The sequence below is a fragment of the Apodemus sylvaticus genome, chromosome 15 (assembly GCF_947179515.1).
Source record: "Apodemus sylvaticus chromosome 15, mApoSyl1.1, whole genome shotgun sequence".
NCBI lineage: Eukaryota > Metazoa > Chordata > Mammalia > Rodentia > Muridae > Apodemus > Apodemus sylvaticus.
Genome location: NC_067486.1, coordinates 83,420,377 through 83,443,026, shown reverse-complemented (window position 1 = coordinate 83,443,026; position 22,650 = coordinate 83,420,377). Strand labels below are relative to the sequence as shown.

At 48.9% G+C, this 22,650-nt stretch overlaps 1 protein-coding gene across 1 annotated transcript; it reads right to left on the bottom strand.

Annotated features, from left to right (window-relative positions):
* Positions 1-247: 247 nt before the first annotated feature.
* Positions 248-3,338, bottom strand: Slc25a1 (solute carrier family 25 member 1). The gene is made up of 9 exons (XM_052158889.1): positions 3,027-3,338; positions 2,599-2,706; positions 2,422-2,521; positions 2,210-2,348; positions 1,684-1,768; positions 1,464-1,568; positions 1,214-1,329; positions 1,057-1,130; positions 248-956 (listed from the first exon to the last, which is right to left on the bottom strand). The coding sequence occupies exons 1-9, from the start codon at positions 3,118-3,120 to the stop codon at positions 842-844; spliced, it is 936 nt and encodes a 311-aa protein (XP_052014849.1). The 5' UTR covers positions 3,121-3,338; the 3' UTR covers positions 248-841.
* Positions 3,339-22,650: the final 19,312 nt, after the last annotated feature.

Genomic DNA, 22,650 nt, shown 5'->3' with positions numbered 1-22,650 from the left:
AGCCCTGTCCTGCTAGCCACCGAGGGCCTTGGAGACAGACCCTTCAGCTGTTGGCAGGACCCCAAGTGCCCTAGAAGTCCAGGACGTAGCACAAACCCTTTATGGTTCCAAGCTGGGCCTCCTATAGGAGCTCTCACTAGAGGCTGTCGAGTTTTCTACTGCCCTGCCAACTGCAATGTCTTCAGGGAGGGGAGGCTGGTTTGCAGAGGTCACCAATGCCCCAACTACAAAGGGATGGACAGGAGAGTGCAACAGGATCCGGTTTATTCTCCTTGGCAAGGTGGTCCTGAGAGTGGCGGGTGCCACCCTGTTCCGGGCAGAGGGAGGGCCCGAGGGCCATTTAAGGCCAATGGCGGGGAAGCAGGGGGGCCTATAGCCCCTGGAATGCGGTGAAGCCAGGCCGAAGCCCGGAGGCAGCTGTGGTAGGCCAGGGCAGGGCGCCCTTGCCATAGGGGAAGGAAGGCACCGGACTGTGACCTGACCATGACTCCAAGGCCATAGACCAGGGCACATAGGCACCCCAGGAAGTGGGGCACAGGGTCACATGACATAGAACATGAAACAGGCACATGGCTCACAAGCAAGCACGTGGATAAGTGAGCACATATTCACAGGCTAGAGAGACACCCAGCCATGGCTGGGCACATATACAATAGCAGTGTTACACACAGACCACATGGGAGGTACAGAACTATGGAACACATGATAGTCACTATGACACACCAGGCCACAGAACTTGAGGGACAAAGGAAGGGGCCTTTTGGCACTCCTGCACTGGAATCATCAGAGTAGGTGGCGGGGTCTGGACTGGAGGAGCTGGGCACCCCACTGCACCTCCAGGTTAGTCCGTCTTCCACACCTTATTGAGCAGCTTCACCACTTCATCATAGATGATGAATACGATGGCCACATCAAGGCAGACGCGGCCCAGCCGGGGAACAGTGCCCTTGTAGAATCTAGGTAGAGCAGAAGGGAGGTGAGCAGTGGCGGAAAGAAGACCACCTAGGGCAGGAGGGCCTGGGGTGGGGGCGATAGCTCTGCCTCTATTCTACTCACGCCTTGGGCCCCTCATTCTTCAGGATCTTTAAGCCACAGTCCAGGGTGTTCCGGTATTTGTGTGCCTCCAGGCCCTGCGGGACACCACAGGCCAGAGTCCTGAGCCACCAGGCTCTGACTAGGGCTCTTATCCCTACTCTCAGCCTCCCATCCATACCTGCATCCTGGTCTTGATCACATCCAAGGGTGTATTCCCAAAGACACTGGCTGCACCCGCAACAGCTCCAAAGACCCCTGTGATCAGCGGGTTCATAGGCTTGTTGTGGTTGTCTCCTGGATGGAGTACAGTCGCAGTCAGAATGCTGGGAGGGTTAAGCCAAGGGGGAGCTTTGAAGGCTAGGAGGAACCTGAGGTGGGGTGTGCCTCCCCTTCAGGGTTTGGAATGTATCTCTGGGTCACAGGTGTACCTTGGTACCAGTTGCGTAGGGAAGTCATGACGAAGAACCGGATGGCTTGGTTTGAGCCCTGCTTCAGTACGGTAGCTGTGAGGCCTTGGTATGTCCCCTTTAGCCCTTGGGGCAGGCAGACAAGAGTCAAGCTGAGGCCTTCCAGGTCCTACCTGCAGTCAAGGGGAGCCACTCAAGTGGAGGCTGTCCCTCGGCAGAGGACTTGATTCTCCAGGCTTACCTTGTTCCCGAACAATCTCTCTAACCCCGTGGAAAAATCCTCGGTACTTGGGGCTGGAGGAAGTCTGGTCATGGATGAACTTCACCTAAAAGGAAGGAAGCAGTGGCTGTTTCTTGCCACATCTGGACTGGAGCTAGCAGGTCAGGCCAAAGTCGGGGACTCCCAGCATTTCTGCATGAAATCCTCCCTAGGCTGTTTGTGAGTCCCACTACACATAGGCCTCCAGAGCTTGGAGGGCTCCCCCAGCTGAAGGGTCTCCAGCATCACATTTGCTACTTCCTAACTTTGAATAGTGAGTAATGCTAGGTTTTCTATCAATAGGAGCAGCTTTAAAGACTTTGCACATTCTTTTGTTATGGACGGGCAGTCTCCATAGCAGACCCTTTCTGCCACCCACTTACCATGACCCTGGTGTGTATGTGTAGGGACCCTTCCCACCTTGACAGTCTCCATGGGGGCACATGGGCCTTAAAACCTTGGAGCCTCAAAGACACCCTGGCTACCCATGAAAGACTCAATCCCTCACCTTGATGGTCTCCATGGGGCACACGACTATCACTGCTTCTGCCACGCCGGCACCCAGACCGCACAATAGTCCTCTCCTGCTGTCGAGCCTACCTTGGGCATCCCTCATGTGGTTGCTGAGGAACTCGAACATCCCAAACCTAATGAAGAAGGCATGTGAGGGGGCCGCTGCGGCCACTCCCTCCGGGTCGTTCCAGCAGAGCTGAGTCTCACCTGACAGCTGCCTTGGGGATGGAGCCGTAGAGCAACGAGCTGAGGCCGCGGTACAGGCCCAGGACGCCATGGCTGCGGACAGTTTGCCGCACGCAGTCCCCTACGGGAGGCGCGGTCAGGACCCCAGCTCCTCCGCCTCGCACTGTCCCCTTCGCCACCCCGGGAGCCCCTCCTTACCGATGCCCCGGTACCGCGGTGGGTTCGCGCGTTCATCTAGCTGCAGCTGCGTCTTCACGTATTCGGTCGGGAAGGTGATGCAGATTTCGATGCCTCCGGCCAGGCCGCCTGTGGGGACCAAATGCCCGGGGCTAGGAACACCCTTGCCCGATGGACACCAGCCGCCGCCTCTGCCGCCGCGCGGCCCCTCCCCCGCCCGGACTTTGCCCGCGTCGCCGCCCCAGTCTGGACGATGCCCACGCCCCCACCCAGTGGTCTCCGCCTGGTGTGCCCGAGAGACTCCGAAAGAGAACCGGCGCGTGGGCTAGGGGCCCGGGTCGCACCCCCAACACCTCCGCCCCTCCGGAAGTTGGGCGGGGCCTAGGCGTCCCCGGCCCACCCGGAAGCGCTGTCGGACAGGCTCCGAGTTGGGGTTCCGAGTGACCCACCTGCTAGGATCGCCTTCCCGGGGTGCGTCAGTTTGGCCTTCCCGGACCCGGGCGCGGCGGCCGACAGAGCGCGGGGCGCGCGAGGCGCAGCCATGGCGGGCAGGAGAAAGGGCGCCCGGCGTCGACCTCGGGTCCGAGCCTCAGGCGCAGGGCACTTGAGAAGCAGCGGGGCCGGAGGCTACTGAGAAGGCGACCAGTTCTGGCCCGGGAGGCGGGGTGTCACGTCAGCTCCCGGGCTCCGCCCCGCGTGGCCTGAGCTGAGCCCCGCCCACACCACGCCCCGTGCCAGCCGGGAAACTGAGGCTTGGGCGGGATGCACCGAGGCACGCGTCGGGGCGGAGAGCTGAGAGCAGCCAATGGCCGGTGCTGGGTTCCGGGGAGACAGAGAGCCCCGCCGGAGGCGTGGTCTCCAGACTGCACGCTACGCCAAGGCGGGTAGCGGTGGGTCAAGGTGCAGCTTCTATTAACTCTTAGAGTAAAGACACGTGCGCCTGGAGCACCCCTTGGGGTTAAGGTGGGCCTCGAGATCCTGGAGGCGGTGTAAAGACAATCCTCCCATGTGAGTGAGTTCAGCCTTCTGAACATACTGTGATAACAGAGCTTGGCTTTCATGCACCCTACCAGGCAGTGCGATGGCCATTCTGCCCTTTCCCGGATCCATCCGGAAACAGAATTCTCCTAGGCAGGTTCCCTGGACAAATGCAGGTTTCCCTTTCTCTCAGTTTCTAGCGAATCTTTGAAGGACCTATTAAGTTGGCCTTTGTCCCTCCTACCCACACAATCACCAGGCAGAGCTGCTTTGCTCTGATAAACATGTTTTAATATTTATGGTCGGCAGGAGGCTCAAAGTCTTGAGAAGTCTTTGTTGCCATACATATCCTCAAAGCCGCCTGGAGGGGGCAGCCCTAGTCGGCTTGGTGTGAAGCTCCCAGGAGTCTTTGCAGACCATAGCCTTTGCTTGCCAAGGACTAAGGGTCCACCTCCCTGCTGTGGAAGCAGTCGCTTTAGGTGGTCAGTGACCTCAAGCTCTGGGTTGGCTCAGAAGCTATCACTGTGCTTTTGCAAAAAACAGTGCCCAGATATTGTGCCTCCCAGTTGGAGACCTTTGTGATTCTAGAGTCTTTCCCAGAAAAGGTTAAATGAGTTGAGGGTTGGGTGTGGACACAGTACCCAGTATAAACAAAGGCATTCAGAGGAGGCTCTATGCTGGCAGGAGCTGTAGAGTATTAATAGGGGAAGCCAGTAGGACAGCAGAGGAGAGCCTGCAGCTAGTCTGACTTTTGGCTTATAGGGGGAGAGTTCATAGTCCTGCCGCCTGTTTTGGGGGGTTGAGGGGGATGGAGTTTTGTTCTGAATGCCATTGAGTGGTTAAGGGCAGAAGGAACAGGATCAGTTGCACTCATCAGAGCCTAAGTCATCGGGCCAGCAGATGTCTGGAGACAAGGAATATGGGGCTGCAGTGGGGGTGTGTGAGGCTGGCCAGGCTCGGGGTGCAGCTGGACCCCCAAACTGGACTCTTAGCTCAGGTAACAACAGCTGGTGAAGGCCAGCTGGCATCCTGCCCTCCTCTCCCCCAGTGTTGGCACTCATTACACCCAGTGTACTCAGGGTCCAGCAGCTTGTGCCACACAATCCAGGAGGGCTTTCAGTGCTAAGCCATCTCTAGCACACATCACAAAGAACTCTCCCTGAGCCCGGTGGGTCACAGCAGCAGTCCACAGCTGGGAATGGAGGTAAGAAGACTGCTTGCTGGCTATACCAGCGTTTCTAGACACCACTGCCACACCTGGTCGTCGCTGGGGTCCTTCCCACCTCTCCCTACCCATCTGGCACTGGGGCAGGGTGCCATGGATTGCCTTTGTCCCTGTCTACTCCAAGGTGCCACCGGCCAAACACTAGCATGCGTCAGAGCAAGAGTGCAGCCCTCATGTGCTCTCCACATGCTCCTCTTGTTAGCTCAGTCTCTTGCAGGCACTGAGTCTGTCTAGCTGCAAGAGATGAGGTCTGGAGCTCTAGCTAACCGTGGAGGGAGGGGCATGGAGACAGGAGCCTCCAGGAGGACTAAAGCTGAGGACGTGCATACCGGCATCTCTGAGTCCGGGTGGGTCCTGAGTTCTCTAGTGCTTTACCCATGGATCTCACTGCCAAGAGAGAGTCAGGCCACATTCCTTCATTATATTGGTCTCTGCAGTTGGCTACCCATAGGCTAACACATTTTAGGGAAAAGAGAAGCTGGTCTCCTACAGATGCTGTTCCTACAGGGAGCTCCTGTCTGTGATCATAATTAAGGATCCTTGTAAGCCTAGCCAGTTTGTGTGTCCTGGCAGCTCACACAGTGAGGCCCAGGCATGTTGTATGGATGGGACTTTTGGCTGTAACAGGGTGATGACCCTTCACTGGCCTCTTTGGGGGCCCTTGATTAGGCAGGCAGCTTCTGGAGGGGCTGTAGGCAGCTGCCAGCCTTAGCCTACAAAGGCATTCGGGGCTGGCAGCCCTTGTCCAAGAGACCTGTGTGTTTTCTAGTCTGCACCAACCAGGATAACGTCCCTGCCTTAGAATCACAGTCTCAGGGTATGGCCTTGGGACCCACATTACTGAAGCGGTCTTGGTACTCAGTAGTGGGTTAGAAAGAGCTCCTGAGAGAGCATTAGAAACATCAGGCTGGATCAGGTGACACAGTTCCTGGAGTAGAACTCTGATACCCAGGAAGGACTTTACAATCATGCCTCATTATCTTGTCACCTCAGTGAGTGAGTAAAGTTGAACAGAGTCACTTATTCATTTGTGTGGTAACATTCCTACTGTGTGGCAGAAGGGCGACACTCCAGTGGGATCACTAAGCCGTGCACCCACGCTCCACTGAATGCTTTGCAGGAACACAGCCTGGCTGCAAGGGTGGAAGTTTGTCAGCTGGTACCCCACGGCCATGGATAAAGCCGAGGGCTGTCAGCAGGACTGCTTGTCTCACACACTGGTGGTATGTGCCTGGTTTTAAAGTAGCCCACTTAGCAGGGACTGGCCCAAGCTAGAGTCACCGTCAGTCATGGGCTGTGATGATCGAGGCCAAGGGGACTGGCCATCAGGGTTAGTGCTTTTCTCAGGCATTGCCTCATCACTTAGATGAAATAGGATACAACTAAGTCCACAGAATTGTCCCCAGGCAGCAGACCATAGCACGTCAAAGTCCCTCGAGACCCCCTCCTTGGTTCCAGTCAGGAGCCATGGCTGCACCTCCTTGGCCAGCTTGGGACCATATGATGCAGCCTGCTGCGTGTTTCGTAGTGTTCCACACGGCAGCACAGCTCGGAGCCTGCGGCCGTTCTGTAGCACAGCAGCACCAACTCTTGCCTAGACCTCTCCTTACTGCAGGCCAAGTGTTCCTAAAAAGGAGATAGACCTCCCCGGCTCTGCAAAGGCTCAAATGTGATCTGTGACCCAGCTGTATTGCCCAAATGTGGCACATATAGGTGGGCACTCAGAACACAGTGGATCCAACCTAAGTCTAGATACCTTAAAGCACAAGAAAGCTGCAAAGGTTGCTGTGGGCATCCTGAAAAAACAAACAAAAACCTGGTCCAGGTCCTAACCCAGCATGGAGCCGCCATTAGTATAGCAGGTGCTCAAGAAACAGGGATATACTTTTTCTTCTCTTCCCTCAAAACTTTCTGACAGGGAGCCAGGTATGATGGTACAAAAGGCTCATAAGTTTGAGGTGACATAGACATCTGAAGAAAGCCCTAGGTTCTGTTTCTGTACTTGAGAATGTGATTCCCTCATCCCTGTCTGTGTGTGCCTGTGCTCATGCATGTTTGTGATCAGGCACGGATGGCACAGGAGCCCTGGACATGTTAGCATTCTACCCCAGGCTCCACTCCCACGCTTGCAGCCTCATTTATAAAACCCCCGCCGCTGGGAGAGAAGCGTGTTCCTGTGGCTCGTGTTTCAAAGCACTATGCAGGCTCGCCATACTGTCCTCCTCCTGGGGGCCAGGTGTTAACTACTGCCCGTGTTGGAGAAAAGGAGGCTGAGAAGTTGCTTGATCCTGGTCATACAACCCACTGCTCATGGGCCACTGTGACCTGTACTATCTAGGAGCTACTTGTGAGGTTAGTGAAGTCTACTGTCACAGGCCACCACTGAGACCTGGGGCATGTGCCTACTGTGGGCTGTCTCATCTGACAACCCCTGACTATTCATCTGCTGCCTTCTCCCTAACTCAGTGGTTCTCAGCCTTCCCCATGCTGCGACCCTTTAAAACAGTTCCTCAGGTTGTAGTGACCCCAACTATAAAAGTATGTTCATTGCTACTTCCTAACTATAATTTTGCTACTGCTATAAATTATAATGTAAATATCTGATATGCAGGATATCTTGAAAAACCAGTATAAGTGTTTTTTCTCACCTGCTCGTGGGACTAGTTTTAGAGTCCTGCCTTGCTCCTGAAGCACAAGCACCAAGGTTCTGTCACATGCATCTCTTAGGACCCTGGATACCAACAGGGTCACAGTTTCAATTTTCATGATTACCCGACTGGGCTACCCTTGGCTGGCTTGTTTTAAAATTGAGTCTCATGTGGTCTCCTCTGTCCTTTTTTTCCCTTCATGGGAAATCATCTAACATAGACACCTTCTGGGGATGAAACCATAGTCTAGAGGTTCTCAACCTTTCTAATGTTGTGTGTGACCCTTTAATACAGTTACTTATGCTGTGGTGACCCCCAACCATGAAATTATTCTCCTTGCTACTCCATAACTAATTTTGCTACTGTTATGAATCTTAATATAAATATCTCTGTTTTTCACTGGACTTGGGTGACCATTGAAGGGCTGTTTGATTCCCCAGAGGGCTCACCAGTGGTTCCCCGGAGTGCTTGAGGGCCTCTTCCATGAGGAAAAGGGCCTGTTTCCAGATCTCCAGTGCTCCGGACCAGGTGTGGCCACCCAGGTGGCTTCTTGAGGACTTGATGCAGGATGCCCTTGGTGAGCACCGAGTCCTGTCCTGTTGCCTGCAGCTGGCTCTGGGCTAAGACCCCTTTCTGCACGGTTGGCATTGCCCCCTCCTCTCAGACCACTGCTGGGGCCTAGCGATCTTCACTCAGGCAGTCACTCCACTGCCCGGCCCCAGCCCTTCCTTAAGCAGTGGGTGTGGCAGCCTCCCCCCCCTGCTCTTTACTGGCCTCTTGTTTAGACCATCTTCTATAATCCTTATGTGGCACTCACTGCACTCCAGCCCTCAAGGCTGCCACCGCCAACCATTTTTGTCTCGCTCTTGCCATCTACAAACACCTTTCACTGTAGCTCCCTGACTGGGCATTGCAGCATGACCGCCATCTTCTTCCAGGACTCCAGTGCAGGCTTCTCTAGCAGGAATGCTGAGTCTTGAGGAGAGAGGCTCTTGGGCACCACTCCTGGCCTCTATCTTCTACACACAGCAACACATCCCAAGGCATGACAGAAACACCACAAATACTCTTCTATGTGGAGCATGCCACTTTCTACTGGTGGCTTTGTCTTGCCTCTGGCTGGAGGAGGCAGGTCCCCGGCAGGCACATATCAGAGTAACACTGAATGGCTGTAACCTATGCTTCTCCACACCCCACCCCACAGGGGGCGACGCTGAGTCACCTCCCAGCTTTAGCCCTCAAGAAGGACACTGTACACACAACCGCTGAGAGCAGATGTCACGGGCGGGGCAGCCCAAAACAACTTGGGGTGAAGCATGCTATGACCCTGGCCTTGAGCATCACAGGTCTTCTGGAGTCTAAGCAACAGTCCAAGTGCTCTGAGAGTGAAGCACCCGTGCTGTGTGCACGGCAGTCACTGCTGTGTGCCCTGGCAAGACAGGAAAGCCCAGGGACAACAATAGAGTTAGAGTCTCCAGTTTGCCAGCTGCTGGGGCTCCTTAAGTTCTGGCACATGGAGCTCTTGAGAGAGCAGGCATGATACAACCATGATAGCTTGTGCAACTTCACTTTGCCCCACTGGGGACAGGCTCAGGCCGGACAGAGCTGGCAGTGCCTTCAGGGTCTTGGCAGTCGCTCCAGGCTGCCTAACCTGACTAGCATATTCTTGGGTTCAGGTCTGTGCCACCTCATTGGCAGAGGTGCTTGTGCCTCCTCCAGCCAGAGGCAAGACAAAGCCACCAGTAGAAAGTGGCATGCTCCACATAGAAGAGTATTTGTGGTGTTTCTGTCATGCCTTGGGATGTGTTGCTGTGTGTAGAAGATAGAGGCCAGGAGTGGTGCCCAAGAGCCCCTCTCCTCAAGACTCAGCATTCCTGCTAGAGAAGCCTGCACTGGAGTCCTGGAAGAAGATGGCGGTCATGCTGCAATGCCCAGTCAGGGAGCCACAGTGAAAGGTGTTTGTAGATGGCAGGAGCGAGATAAAAATGGTTGGATGTGGCAGCCTTGAGGGCTGGAGTGCAGTGCCACGTAAGGATTATAGAAGATGGTCTAATGTTTTAGGTTCGATGTTAGCTTAGGTTTTTAATTTCTCTCAACAGGAAGCGAGGTAGGTGACAGGACATGAGTTCTGTCACACTGCTTAGATTGAGTTACAACCACCCACATCCTGGGGAAGATGCCTTAAAATCTGCCTTTTGGGACTGAAAAGGTGGCTCAGTGGTTAAGAGCTCTTGCTGAGGACCCAGGCTCAGTTCCCAGAACCCACATGGTGCTCTTGAAAGAGTATCTATAACTGATATTCTCTTCATGCCCCTCTGGGATCACTGCACAGACATTGTGTGCAGACATGAAACAAAACACTCATGCACATAAAAAAAGATAAATCTTTTTAAGAACAAAAAGGAGGGGGCGCTGGAGAGATGGCTTAGCTGAACCTGCTGTCACCAGGTCTGGCGTGAGAGCCCTTCAACCCGAATAAATGTAGCGGGACTGCATAGCCCTCCCAGATCTCACCACATTAGAGGTGGACACCCCTTTAATGCCAGTGCCCCCATCACCTCCATCCCTGGCAAGGAATTCCTTGGTGAAGCTCACAGCCCGATCACACAGCTTCTGCCTCTGCCTGCAGAGTGAGTGCTGGCATCACATGCATGTGTCCTGTATCAAAGCGGGGCTTGGTGCCCGGGCCAGCACTGCCAACAGAAAGCCTCCTCTGCTCATTCACTGGCCGGTTTGCTTTGAGCGGTGGGGTAGAGTCGCAGTGTGTGGACCACTTAACTGAGGAGTCGGGACAAAGTGGTGGCTAATTCGAATTTCCTTGTGACAATCTTTTGGCAAAGCAGGACAGCTAATCTATCAGTACATCTCTTTATGTATAAAGTTTGTTCACTTACAGATGACTCTGACATTATTAGAGACCTGATGACAACCTGCCTCACTGACTTGCCATAAGAGACCAATAATGTCAATTTCTCCTAATTACACCACAAATACCAGCACTTGCTTTTAGGAATTAGTGTGCTGACACAATGCTGTGGAGCTCACGCATTTGGAGGACCAGTGCTTGCTCACTGTGAGGCTCTGCACTGTCCTGGAAGTCTGGGACTCTTACCTGGAAGGGCTGGGCACACCTTTCACAACTAGGTGCTGTTGGCACCAGTGTGGGAACACAGAGGGGCCAGGAAGACAAAGTCAGAAATACAATTCTATGGTGGTGTGGTGACCTCACGTGCCCCCCCACCCCCATCAGCAGTCTCCGGCCCTCAGCCAACTAGGAGCTCTCCTGAGGTGTTCTGACGGAGATGTTTCCCCCTGGCCCGGGTCTCGGAGACTGGATGGTGTGTTTTCTTGTGTCCTCGGGAGGCAAGCATGTTTCTGGTCACCCAGAACACCTGCAAGGCAATGTCAGCCTATGACACCGGCCTCCTCTCCAGGGTGCCTTAGCCTGAGTGCTCCCATGTGACTCTGGCTGTCACCTTCCACACCTGCGCCACACTGGGCCCCAGGGAGACAGGCTTCTTGTCACCCCCAGGCTATGACTGAAGCTGGTGTCAGACTTCTCTCAGTAGCTCTCCTTATTGCTACCACTTGCAGAGAGGTCTTCCTTATCCCCAGACAAGGTCGTTGGTGGCCTGTACTTTGAGAACTTTGCCTTCCTTACCATAGAAACCATTTGACACCATGCATGAATGCAGCCAGACAGCAACCCCTGTGTAGGCATCCACTCTGCCAGCACTTGGCCCCGCCCACGCACCTCCGCTCCAGCTTTGTTTGGCACGGACTCCCTGCTAAGCGCCTGTGCTGATTTCAAGCAGCTCAGCTCATGGTGTCTGGCCCTTGACCCTCTTGGGTGTTCTCAGTCCTGTGCAGAGCCACTTCTGTGCCTCACCTACTCTGGGGCCTGGAGAGAGAGAGAGGGCCTCAGCAGACTGCTGCTGGGTTTCATGAGCCTGAACCTGGGTGAGTGGCAGTCCTCCTTCCTGGTGACTTCTTCCTATCTTCTCTCCTCAGACCTCTAACTCCACATGGTGAGCATAGAGTTTGCTGTTTCCCTCAGAAGAGCCCTCCCACCATCCTGGGACTCGGGACATCTCCCTCACTGGCGCTCTGGAACATTAATCTCTGGTCTTGCTCCATACTAGGTTTCCAGCAAGCCCATATCAACCCGCCAGTGCAATAGGCTTAAGGCAACAAGCACGACACAGTGAATCTTGCTCTAGCCGCATGTTACCCAGGGGCTGCCACTGCTCCACCTCTCCTTCCAGGGCACTTCTTCAGAAGAGATGCCCATGTGCCCACTGCAACCAGAGACACTACTTCCTGAAGATAATAAGGTATTCAGGACACTCCAGTCTGCAAGCCTTTCCAGCCACTTTCCAATTCCATTTCTCCCTCTCCAGGACACTGAGGTGTCCCTCTTTGAGCAGTGGCTGTGAGCACTGGTCTGCTGCCCTGAATCTCTCTCTGAAGTCTGATTCCCCCAGCCTTCCGTATAGAGAGCTACGTGGCACCTAGCAGAGGGCAGGTGTACACTAGGAGCCCGGCTTGCCCTGGGGCTGACTTCCCACATCAGCTGTTGTCACACCAAGGGGCTCATGTTGGCTCTCTTCTCAGACTAAGAGTCCGCCGGCCCTGTCAACTTTTCCACCAGGATGCATCCTGAGGTGGGTAGCACCCTGCCTCTCTCTTCAGCCACAGTCTAGGAGCTGTGCTTATCACTGTGGCCCTCATCTGGAGCACAGCAGGGGACTCTTCTGGAAAACCGACCCCACTGCAGAAGAAAACTCATCCCAATTCAGGGGCCGGAGTCCTGCAGGTCAGTAACTACTGCACACCTGCCTCCTCCCATTCCTCTTTCCCTATCCAGCCATCAAAGAGCTGGTACCAAAATCAACTAGTGATAGCAGAGATGTCCAGGAACAGAGTAAGTCAGTGCACAGTGGTGATTGTGGCAGTTAAACCACCTTATCTAGTCAGCTGACGACCAGCGTCAAGTGCAGCCTCGCCTCTGATGTCTCCAAGCACGCACTCAGGTCCCTGGGGCGCTCTTCTGATCTTGACCAGGATTTTCACTAGAAGAAGCACAAGAGAAGAAAGGACCAGTCTTGTCCAGGCTCCTGCACTCCCATATGCTAACAGCACGCCAGGCTGCTGATGAAGTTTTGCTTCCTGGAGTAAGGCCGGCCCACAGTGGGTCTGGCAGCTGACTCTGGCTGGCTCACCATGATCGCTGCAAACACACTTGTGCAGTCTGGGTTCCTACTGTGTCTCACAGGACCCAGGCTTTACAGCAGGGCACTGTTGCAGCTACTGGCCACTCCTAGAAGCAGACATACTGTTTCATCACCTGATCTGCTAAAGTCACATGGACATTTCAATTCAGTGCAAAGCAGTTGGACAAACAAGCATTCCTTGGGCTACCTGGATTTTTTGTTTGGTTGGTTTTGTTTTGTTTTTCTTTTCTTTTTCCTTTTTGAGACAGGGTTTCTCTATGCAGCCCTGGGTGTTATCCTGGAACTTACTCTGTAGACCAGGATGATCTTGATCTCACAGAGATCCCCCTGCCTCTCCAAGTGTTTCTTAAGTGAAAGTATTGATGGAGGCAGGAGCCACAGTATGGGTAGGGGTTTCACAGACACAGAGGAGGTGCTGATAGAAAGAAAATGCATGGAGATAGTCTCTTGCACGAGCGTTCCTGGCTAGGGGTACAACACCAAAGGTGCCTTCTGGTCTTAAGAGGGGAGGCAGTACCACAGAGCAGTATAGGCGTGGGGAACAGGCTAGGTCACTGGCCAGCATGGCTGGCTTGGCTGAGCAGCTGGCAAGGCTGCCCCCAGGTGGTAGTACAGGTTTTGGCAGTTTCAGTGGCCTCTGATGTCACATGTGCTGTCTCAGAGTGAGGCCGTAGCTTGTGTGTAGGCACAAAAGAAAGGTTTCTTAGAAGTTTCATTGCAGGTGAGGGTGTAGGAAGATGGGAGAGAAAAAGACACGGGAATAAAGAGTGTTTGTTCCCAGTGGTTCAGGTGAGAGGCCGGATCTTGGCAGTGCTAACAAGCTTGGCTCTGCTGCTTGAACTTAGGTGCCACTTAACGAGAAGACAAATAGTGAAAGCAGAGAAAGGAGATTTTGTTCATGTGGCCACCCTGGGAGTGGAGCCAGCTATAGCACTGACAGGAGGTTTAGATGAGATAGCAGGCTAGGGGTATACATAAGTACTCATCAGTTGTTGACAGCCAAACAGATTCTATTTCCTTCTGAGTACTGGGGGTTTGAACACAGGGCTTCATGCGTGTGTAGCATGTGTTCTTAGCCATTGAACCACTTCCCTGGCTCCCCTTAAACTACTCTTTGATTGAGCCCCCCCATTCCCGGATTTTCTGTATAGATATCGGTCTTCCCTGAGACACAAACCTGGCAAACGCTTCCTCTCACTCCATAGGCTGTTCCCATGCAGAATTGTTTCCTGTGTGGTGTAGAAGCTATGGGGCCCCATCTGTTCATCATTGGCTGTATTTTGGGAGAAACTAGGGTCCTGTTGTCATGAATGGGGATTGTGGGCAGAGGCAAGGAGGGAGCCTCGGACTCTGGGGTCAGGTTATAATAGCTTATTTATTCACAAGTAGCAATAAAGAAATAAATAGTGAAATGGAATTGAATTCACACACACACACACACACTTCACTAACCTCTGGTTTGGCCTGATGTCATAACCTGGCTCAATGGTGGTGAGTTAGGTAAGGTTCGAGATGTGTCCTTCTGCTTGTGGGTCCAGCTGGAACTTGGTCTGTGGTTCGATGATGTAGGTATTCCCAGAAGGCTTAGAGGATGGGCTCAAATGTTGGAAGAATGATTTTAAACATCTAATTCTCTTGTTTCTGGTTCCCAGATGCTTAAATTACAGGCCCTTGCTTGTGCCCTTCCCCCAGCCTTGAGTAGGCTAAACAGACCCACAGTGGTTTTAAGACCTAGCTGGAGTCATCTGGCCTCGCTGCATTTGCAATTTCTTACAGGAGTAGACTGCCCACTGAGCTTGCTTTGCAACATAATCCAGCTGAAACAAAGGCTGGGTCTGTGGGCTTTCCCTATATAAACACAGTGCTGAATATTAAACCTTGATCCTTGATCAGAAACTTTGTCTTGGCTTCATCCTTCTCTTGCACCCCTGTCCTTTCTCATTTCCAGCCCCCCTTTCAGGTAACCCAGTTCTCCATGGCCACTGGACAGCTACATGTGACGCTCAAATGAGGGGACTGAAAACTGGGGGAGGGGTGCAGGGGGCCACTGAGAAACACTGTCTTGGGTGGAGCGCCACAGAAAACAGAAAAGTAACAATATCCTGTACGGTGGTAAGCAACAAATAGCATTAATGCTAGCACTAGTTATAAATTTTATGTTTTGGAGGCTGTTGTTGCATGAGGTGCATTAAGAGGATACAGCTAGGCTGAACAGGTGTTGACCCGATGTTGACTTCACCTAGGGGCAACAGCACAATTGGGACAGAAGAATTCTATGTAGGCATTTGTCTGTAGCCAAGAGCTGCATCAGGTGAGAGGAACAGGGTTTAAAAAACAGGTGTTAGAAAAATTCTTAGCTCAGTAGATTTATGCTGCCCATGATTCCCACAAGTAGGAATGGTAAATATACAAATGACATGAGAAAGAGAGAGAGAGTAGAAAAGCAGTTGTCCCCTGTCTGGGATGCTTTAGCAAAAAAATGGATATAAGCTATTTCAGAGCTTTGCTGGGACAGGAGGAAATCAGGAGCTGTTATCCTGCTTCCTCTCTGGCTCCTACTGGAAATATCCTTAGTTCTGGTTATATTTAGGTCCCTTTGGGACATCAAGTTCTCTTCCCTCTCTGTCTATTGTCTGTCCTTGGTGCACCAATCTGTCCAGGTGTGTCAATTTATGTCTGTTTTGTTTCATTGTTTGAATGATTGTTCTGTGTTTCATGTTCAAAAGAAAAAATGGTTAAAATTTTATCTGCTGGCTATCCATCCCTTGATTTAGTTTAGCTTGTTTAAAAAGCAGTCTCCATTGGCCTTTGGAGCCCTGCACCTGTAGTTAGGAGTTTAGTATAGCTGAAGAAGCCCTGCCAGGAGCTGATTGTCTGCAAAAGCTGCTCTTAAAGGGGCCAGCAGCTTCTCAAGATGGCTCTTCTTTTCCTAAAAAATTCTCTGCAATTGTGATTATTGGGTTCAACGAGTGACAATGTGCTTTTTCTCTTGAAATTACAACTAGAGATGATAAAATTATGTTTGGTTTAAATATATAAGATGTGTGTAAACACTTCATTTTTATTTCTGACTTGTTTTAAAGGTGTAAATATGTTCTGCATGTCTTGGTTATAGAGTATTGGCTTATAAGTTATTGGGCATGATTAGAAATTTGTAACAATGATAACAAAAAGATAGCTTAAAACTGGTAACTCAGGATTGGAGTCATTCTAAACGACACATGACATGAGCCAACCCAGGAAAGCAGGTTTCTAAAGATACTTATAAATTAGGATAATATTTTATGTAATTCTTATTTTAGAAAGTAGACTTATAAAGGATAGAATTTAAAACAATGTCCCTTTAATGAGGTATTAAAAGTTGCACTGTCATACATTCATATATAAGAAGTGGGGCAGCCAAACTCTGTAATGTGAAAGTAATGCTCTTGGTATTGATTCTCAACAAGAATGAATTGTTTACACTATTAAAAATTGGGTTTTTTTTTGCTGGGCAGTGGTGGCACACGCCTGTAATCCCAGCACTCTGGGAGGCATATGCAGGTGGATTTCTGAGTTCCAGGCCAGCCTAGTCTACAGAGTGAGTTCCAGGACAGCCAGGGCTATACAGAGAAACCCTGTCTGGAAAAATAAAATAAAAAAAATGGGTTTTGTTTTCCAAAACTATGGTTATGCTCTAATATTGCAAAAGAAACTTAAACATTATAGTTAAACTGCCAGTGTTCCATTGGCTGCGGTTTGTAGTTCGATCACCAGCTCAGGCTTTTTAACTCACCCATGTTTGTAATTAAGAAAAATTCAACCAAGTGGAGATGATTGTAGGCTAATAAAAGAGTTAAAAACAGCTGTAGCACAGCTTTATTGGATACAGTAGTAGAAGCAAATTTAACCCCCAAGATTGGAAAGAAGATCTCAGTGGGAGTTTAAATGGGATCAAACAAGGTGATGAACTTTTCAGGCTTTTATGGATAGACTGCTAAAAGCAGCTGGTAGAATTTTTGGAGACCCTCAGGCAGGAGCTCCTTTTGTTGTCTCTTGGCTTATGAGAATGCTTATGCAGCCTGATGTGGGCCAGACCCTGATAAACAAAGCTCTCCCCCTGCCCCATAGCATTATAGCTGTGCCTGCTAACAAAAGAATTGCTCAACTTGATTTAGTTCCCTTGCATCTACTACCTCCCAAATTTGTTAAGAGTAAGAGAGGACAAGGTGGCTTTTGTTCCTCTGATGTCTACTGGGTCCAATCTTTTACTAATAAGAGAGCTAACCTTAAATTACTAATTTAAAAAAAAGGGGGGGCTTTGAAAGATTAATAGACCTTCAAGGGATTGGTTATTCTAATAGTCCAAAACAAAGTTCCAAACTTAAGATTTATGAAAGGTTGATGAAACTAGAGACTTATGAAGGCATTGCAGCCTGGCTTGCTCACCCCAGATGCCATTCCAGGAAGTGCATATAGAATTATTATGGATTTGGAGGATTGGTTTTATACTGTTCCTTTGCATCTTGGTGATTGTAAAAGGATTGCATTTAGTGAGCTTGCTTGTAATTTTAAAGAACCCATGAAGCGATATCATTGGAAAGTTTTGCCTCAAGGAATGGCAACAGCCTTACCTTACGTAAAAAATTTCTGTCTCTGCTTCAATACAAGACGTTAGGACGACTTTGAATCTTTCAGTGTATATTATTCATTACATGGAGGGTATTTAATTAGCTGATCCCTCTGATGGAATTTTATTACAAGTCTTTGCTTTTATACAACGAGCTTTAAACTTTTGGAGTAGTTGTTGCTCTAGAAAAGATTCAAAGGCAATATCTTTTTCAATATTTGAGATATCAGTTATATCCTAAACAAATTGTGGCACAGAAAATTCATATAAGAAAAGATAGTTTACTTACTTTAAGTTATTTTCAAAAGCTTCTAGGAGATCTTAATTGGCTAAGACCTCACCTTAAACTTACCTCTGCTTGATATTCTCAATGAGGATGCAAATTAACTGGTGAGGGACAAATAGCTTTGCAGAAAGTAGAGGAAGCATTAGCCAACAACACATAACATTTATAGACTATAGACCAATTGTTGGCTGTTTGTATTATTGCTACTCAGGTGCCCACAGCAATTCTTTGGCAAAAGGGACCATTAATGTGGATTCATCTTTCTTTATCTCTAACTAAAGTTTGAACATCCTATGAAGCTGTTACTGTGTTAATACAGAATTGTAGGATAGAATCATGAAAGTATTTTGGAAAGAATGTCTTTTTTTTTTTTTTTTTTTTTTTTTTTTTTTTTTTTTTGGTTTTTCGAGACAGGGTTTCTCTGTGTGGCCCTGGCAGTCCTGGAACTCACTCTGTAGACCAGGCTGGCTTCAAACTCAGAAATCCGCCTGCCTCTACCTCCTAAGTGCTGGGATTACAGGTGTGCGCCACCACCTTTAGTTCTGCCCAGTGGAAAGAATGTCTTAAGAACCTGACCAAACATTTATTCCTTATTTCAAACAGTAATTAAATTGGTTATTATAGAATACTGATATTTGGCCTATTGCATGGCAAATATTTTAGGCAAAGTTGATTATCATCCAAAAGACAAGTTGTTACATTTGCCTCTATGCGTGCTTTTGTATTTCCTATAAATCTGCGCATGCAGCACATAGAGAATGTGTTTACTGTATTTACAGACAGCTCATCGAATGGGAAAGCAGCATAAGCAATTGGATTACATATTTATTCTCTTTGAATTTCCCTCCACCTCAGCACAAATAATTGAATTACGTGCTATAACCACTGTTTTTGAAATGTTGAAAAATCAAACTTTTAATTTGTATACTGATAGCCAATATATAGCCAACATAAGCATGGTTCACAGTTGCTTGAAATTGTTCTGTTTTTAGATATTGCTAATTTTCAGATTTTACAGTTATTCATACAAATACAGCTTAATCTAAGAAACATGTACTGTTCCTTACTTTATAGGACATTTAAGAGCTCATACTGGATTGCCTGGACAGATCCCTTAGGGCAATGCCAGAGCAGATTTGCATACCAGGCAGATTATAGGCCTTACACAGGAACAGTTGGCCATACAATCTCATTCTTTACATCATCAAAGTAGTAATAGTTTGAGACAACAATTTGGTATTTCTGGAATATATGCAAGTCAAATTGTAAAGACTTGTCCTCAATGCCCTCAGTTTCTACCTGTATCACATAATGGTGTTAATCCTAAAGAACTCATAAGTAATCAATTATTGCAAATGGATGGTACTCATATTTTTGATTTTGGAAAACTAAAATATGTACATGTGACTATTGATACCTTTTCAGTCTTCTTAGTTGCAACAGCTTTAACAGGAGAAGCAACTAAAAATGTAATTAATCATTACCTGCATTGTTTTTCTATGCTTGGTATTCCAAATCAGATTAAAATAGATAATGGAACTGACTATTACAGTCAAGCATTTGAGATGTTTTGTAGACAATTTAATACTACCCATATTACCCACATTACTGGGATTTCTTATTATCCTAAAGGACAAGGTATTGTGGAAAAAACAAAAAAGGGGGAATTATATCCCCATACACACTATTTAAATCATGCTTTTTATTTTTAGAATTTGGATACCAAGGAACCCTCTGCTAAGTGCCTATGGCACCCACAACTAGGCATACTCATGCCTAGGTGAAATGGAAGGACCCTACAAGTAGGCATGAATATGGAAGCATCCACTTACTGGCATATGGCATGGTCTCCATCAGATATTTAATATGGGGAAGAGGACATGTCTGCGTTTTTTCTGCAGGATGCTGCAGGAGCATGCTAGCTGCCAGAGTGATTGGTGTGACATACTGATGCTGGGACAAAGAACGATGCTGCCCTGTGAGCTTGCTGAGTGCCCTGACAATGGTGACAGGAAAGCTGTATTGTGTGTGTGTTCCTGACACACCTTTGCTTGCCTCTATCCCAGATTGGATAAACTGCCTTGCCTCAAGCTTTTAGACCTTGTAGGACAGAGCACAGAGACTGTGGAAACTGACTTAGAAAAATTAATCAAAAAGGGAAGTTAGAATGACTCATCTCTTTCCTTTAATGTGAACAGTTATTCTGACTCAATCGTGGACTGGTCTAGAAGTCAATCCAATATTGGAAAAAAGGAAATTGCAATCTTCATTTGGAAGGATGGTACTGGACATTTTCAGAGACATATTTGGAAGTTAGTTGCAGTTCTTTATGAAGTTACATTTGCAGTGGATAAAATTGGACAGGATCTGGATTTCAAACAAATGTAGTGCATGTGTTTAAGCCTCTTATCTTGTATTCCTTCAGCAGGGAGGACTATGAACAGCCCTCCATGAAGAAGGTTAGTTTTACATTGATCATTCAGGAATAGCTTCAATGGCTGAATTTCCAGAAGGACTAGCCAAAAGGAAAAAAATAAAAAGGACAGAATCAGGGATGGTTTGAATCCTGATTCTCCACTTCCCAATGACTTATAACTTTAATTTCTATACTGCTTGGAACATTAATTATAGTTTGTTGCTTTTAACTTTTGGACCTTGTATCTTAAACAGATTGGTTGCCTTCACAGGATTGCTGTTAGCAAGCTCGGCTATTCACCATTGCAGTTATCTGTCATTATGAAGAAATGCATCGAGCGCATATTCATATGTCCTTCCTGGCTTTGGTCTGAATGGGAAAGAGTGGCAGTCAGGTAGTTAGAGACAGGTATCAGTGCTCTTGAGTTCCTGTCGACCTAAGACAGAGACATACACCAAAAGCTATGTTTGCTCCCTGACATAAGGTAAGAAGGAACAATATAGACACTGACCTGAGACAGGCACAGTCACCTGGCCACTCTACCCTAGATGGGATTATGGAAAACAAGTAAATCTTGTGCCACCTTTCAGCTACTGATAACTGCTCATCTTTAAAAAACAAAAAATGGGGAATTGTGCCCTTCCCCCAGCCTTGGGTAGGCTAAACAGACCCACAGTGGTTTTAAGACCTAGCTGGAGTCCTATGCCTTCGTTGCACTTTCTACAGAAACTTAGAAGAATAGACTGCCCACTGAGATTGCTTTGCAACTCAATCCAGCTGAAACAAAGGCTGGGTCTGTGGGCTTTCCCTATATAAACACAGTGCTGAATATTAAACCTTGATCCTTGATCAGAAACTTTGTCTTGGCTTCATCCTTCTCTCTCACCCCGTCCTTTCTCATTTCCAGCCCCCCCCCCCTTTCAGGTAACCCAGTTCTCCATGGCCGCTGGACAGCTACATGTGCTGCCACACCCAGGAGCCTCCACACCCAGGTTATGATGCTAGGGGCTATCTCAGGGTTTCATGCATGCAGGGTAAGCACCCTACCAACCGAGCAGCATCCCAGCTCTCTGCAAGGTTCTTTAAAATCTTGTGAGAAGACAGGTTCTTCCCAGGAATTACTCTTCTCTGGAAGACAGCTGAGAATCACTTTTACTGTTATATGTCTTCCCTGAACATGTATAACCTGGTGTCATTGAATGTTAACTTGCCCTGAGTTCTGTTTGGCCTCTGGCAGAGGGATATACAATCCTGAGCTGCCCCTTATGTTTAGGATGTATTCCCCCACAGTGTGTCACAGTTCCTGAAATACATCCTCTTGGAAGGAGAAAAGTTAATGAAACTTACAAGACCCAGGCTGGGAGCATCCCAGCCTGGCTCTGGCCAGTGTCAGACAGTGCTCGAAGCCACACTGCCCCTGGTGTCAGCATTTTGTCATGGCAGCCTCTATTTAACTCCTAGCTCACTAATTCACAAGGGTTTGAAATTCACCCCCAATTTAGAAAATTTCTTCTTACAGGCTCTTTCAAGATTTCTAGCACTGGTATCCTGGGCTGTTTTCTCTTTTCTTTCTTTCTCCTTTCTTTTCTTTTTTTTAAAGTTTCTCTTTTAATGTGCTGAATAGTTACACTGTTTAAAAACTTTCCATTTTCTACTCATTTCAAATGGAAATACATTATGACATTAAGCAGTCAAACAGTTTCATAAATACCACTTTAAAAATATGATACTGCAAAAAATAAAATTAAAGAAGTGGTGTTTTCACACCTGTAGCCTTAGCATAGGAAGACCAAGATAGGAGAAATCCAACAGTAGACCAGGTACCACAGTGGTCCAGAACCTTAGCTGTTCTGGATTAATCGGCTATTTCCACCTGCATGAGATTTTGGTCCCCTGCACAAGTAGAAGCAGGAAGGCACTGGACTGTCAAGAGTGTCCAGTGGCCAAAGCCTAAGAAGGTTGTGCCAGGACAGCACTCCTGAATACCCTAGCCACAGTGAGCACTGCCATCCTGCCACCCTAACACAAGTCATGGCTTATGATCCTGTAATATATGAAGTAATTACGTATCACATAATCTACCATGTGGAATTTCTAAGTTTAGAAGTAAAATGAAAGTCCACACGCCTCTTCCTGCAGCTTCAAAGCCATTAAAAGCTCTTCTAGCATTAACAATTAATCCCACAATCAAGTCTTCCCAGCAGGGTTTAGGATGCCAGTGCACCACAGACCAGCACAGACTGGCTGTGGCTGATTTTGAAGTGGCAGCATGTGAGGGGACCCTGTGGTGAAGATGCTTTCTGGCCTCCCAGGGCCTGATTCAGCCAGTTCTGTCCAGCATGCCCCTCTTCCCATGGCTGCCTCTCATCTGGTCACGACCTCTGCAGAGTTTCGCTGGTTATGTGCTTACCTCTGTCACCCTGTGCTCTGGCTGCAGTCATGTTGCAGTTAGCGTGGACTGAGATTGCAGATTCCCTCACCAGGCCTGAGCTCTGCCCCAGCCCTGTGGTTTCAGAGCTGTGTGTACTGTGGCAGTAAGAGCAGGAAAGGCTCCCAAAAGAAGGACAGATTGACAATTGGCTGTGAGTCAGGCAAGTGTAAGGAGGGAGTTCAGTGGTGGAAGTCATAGGATGGGGTGGGGTGCGGGAGGCTGATGGTGGGGTTAGGCAAGGTCATG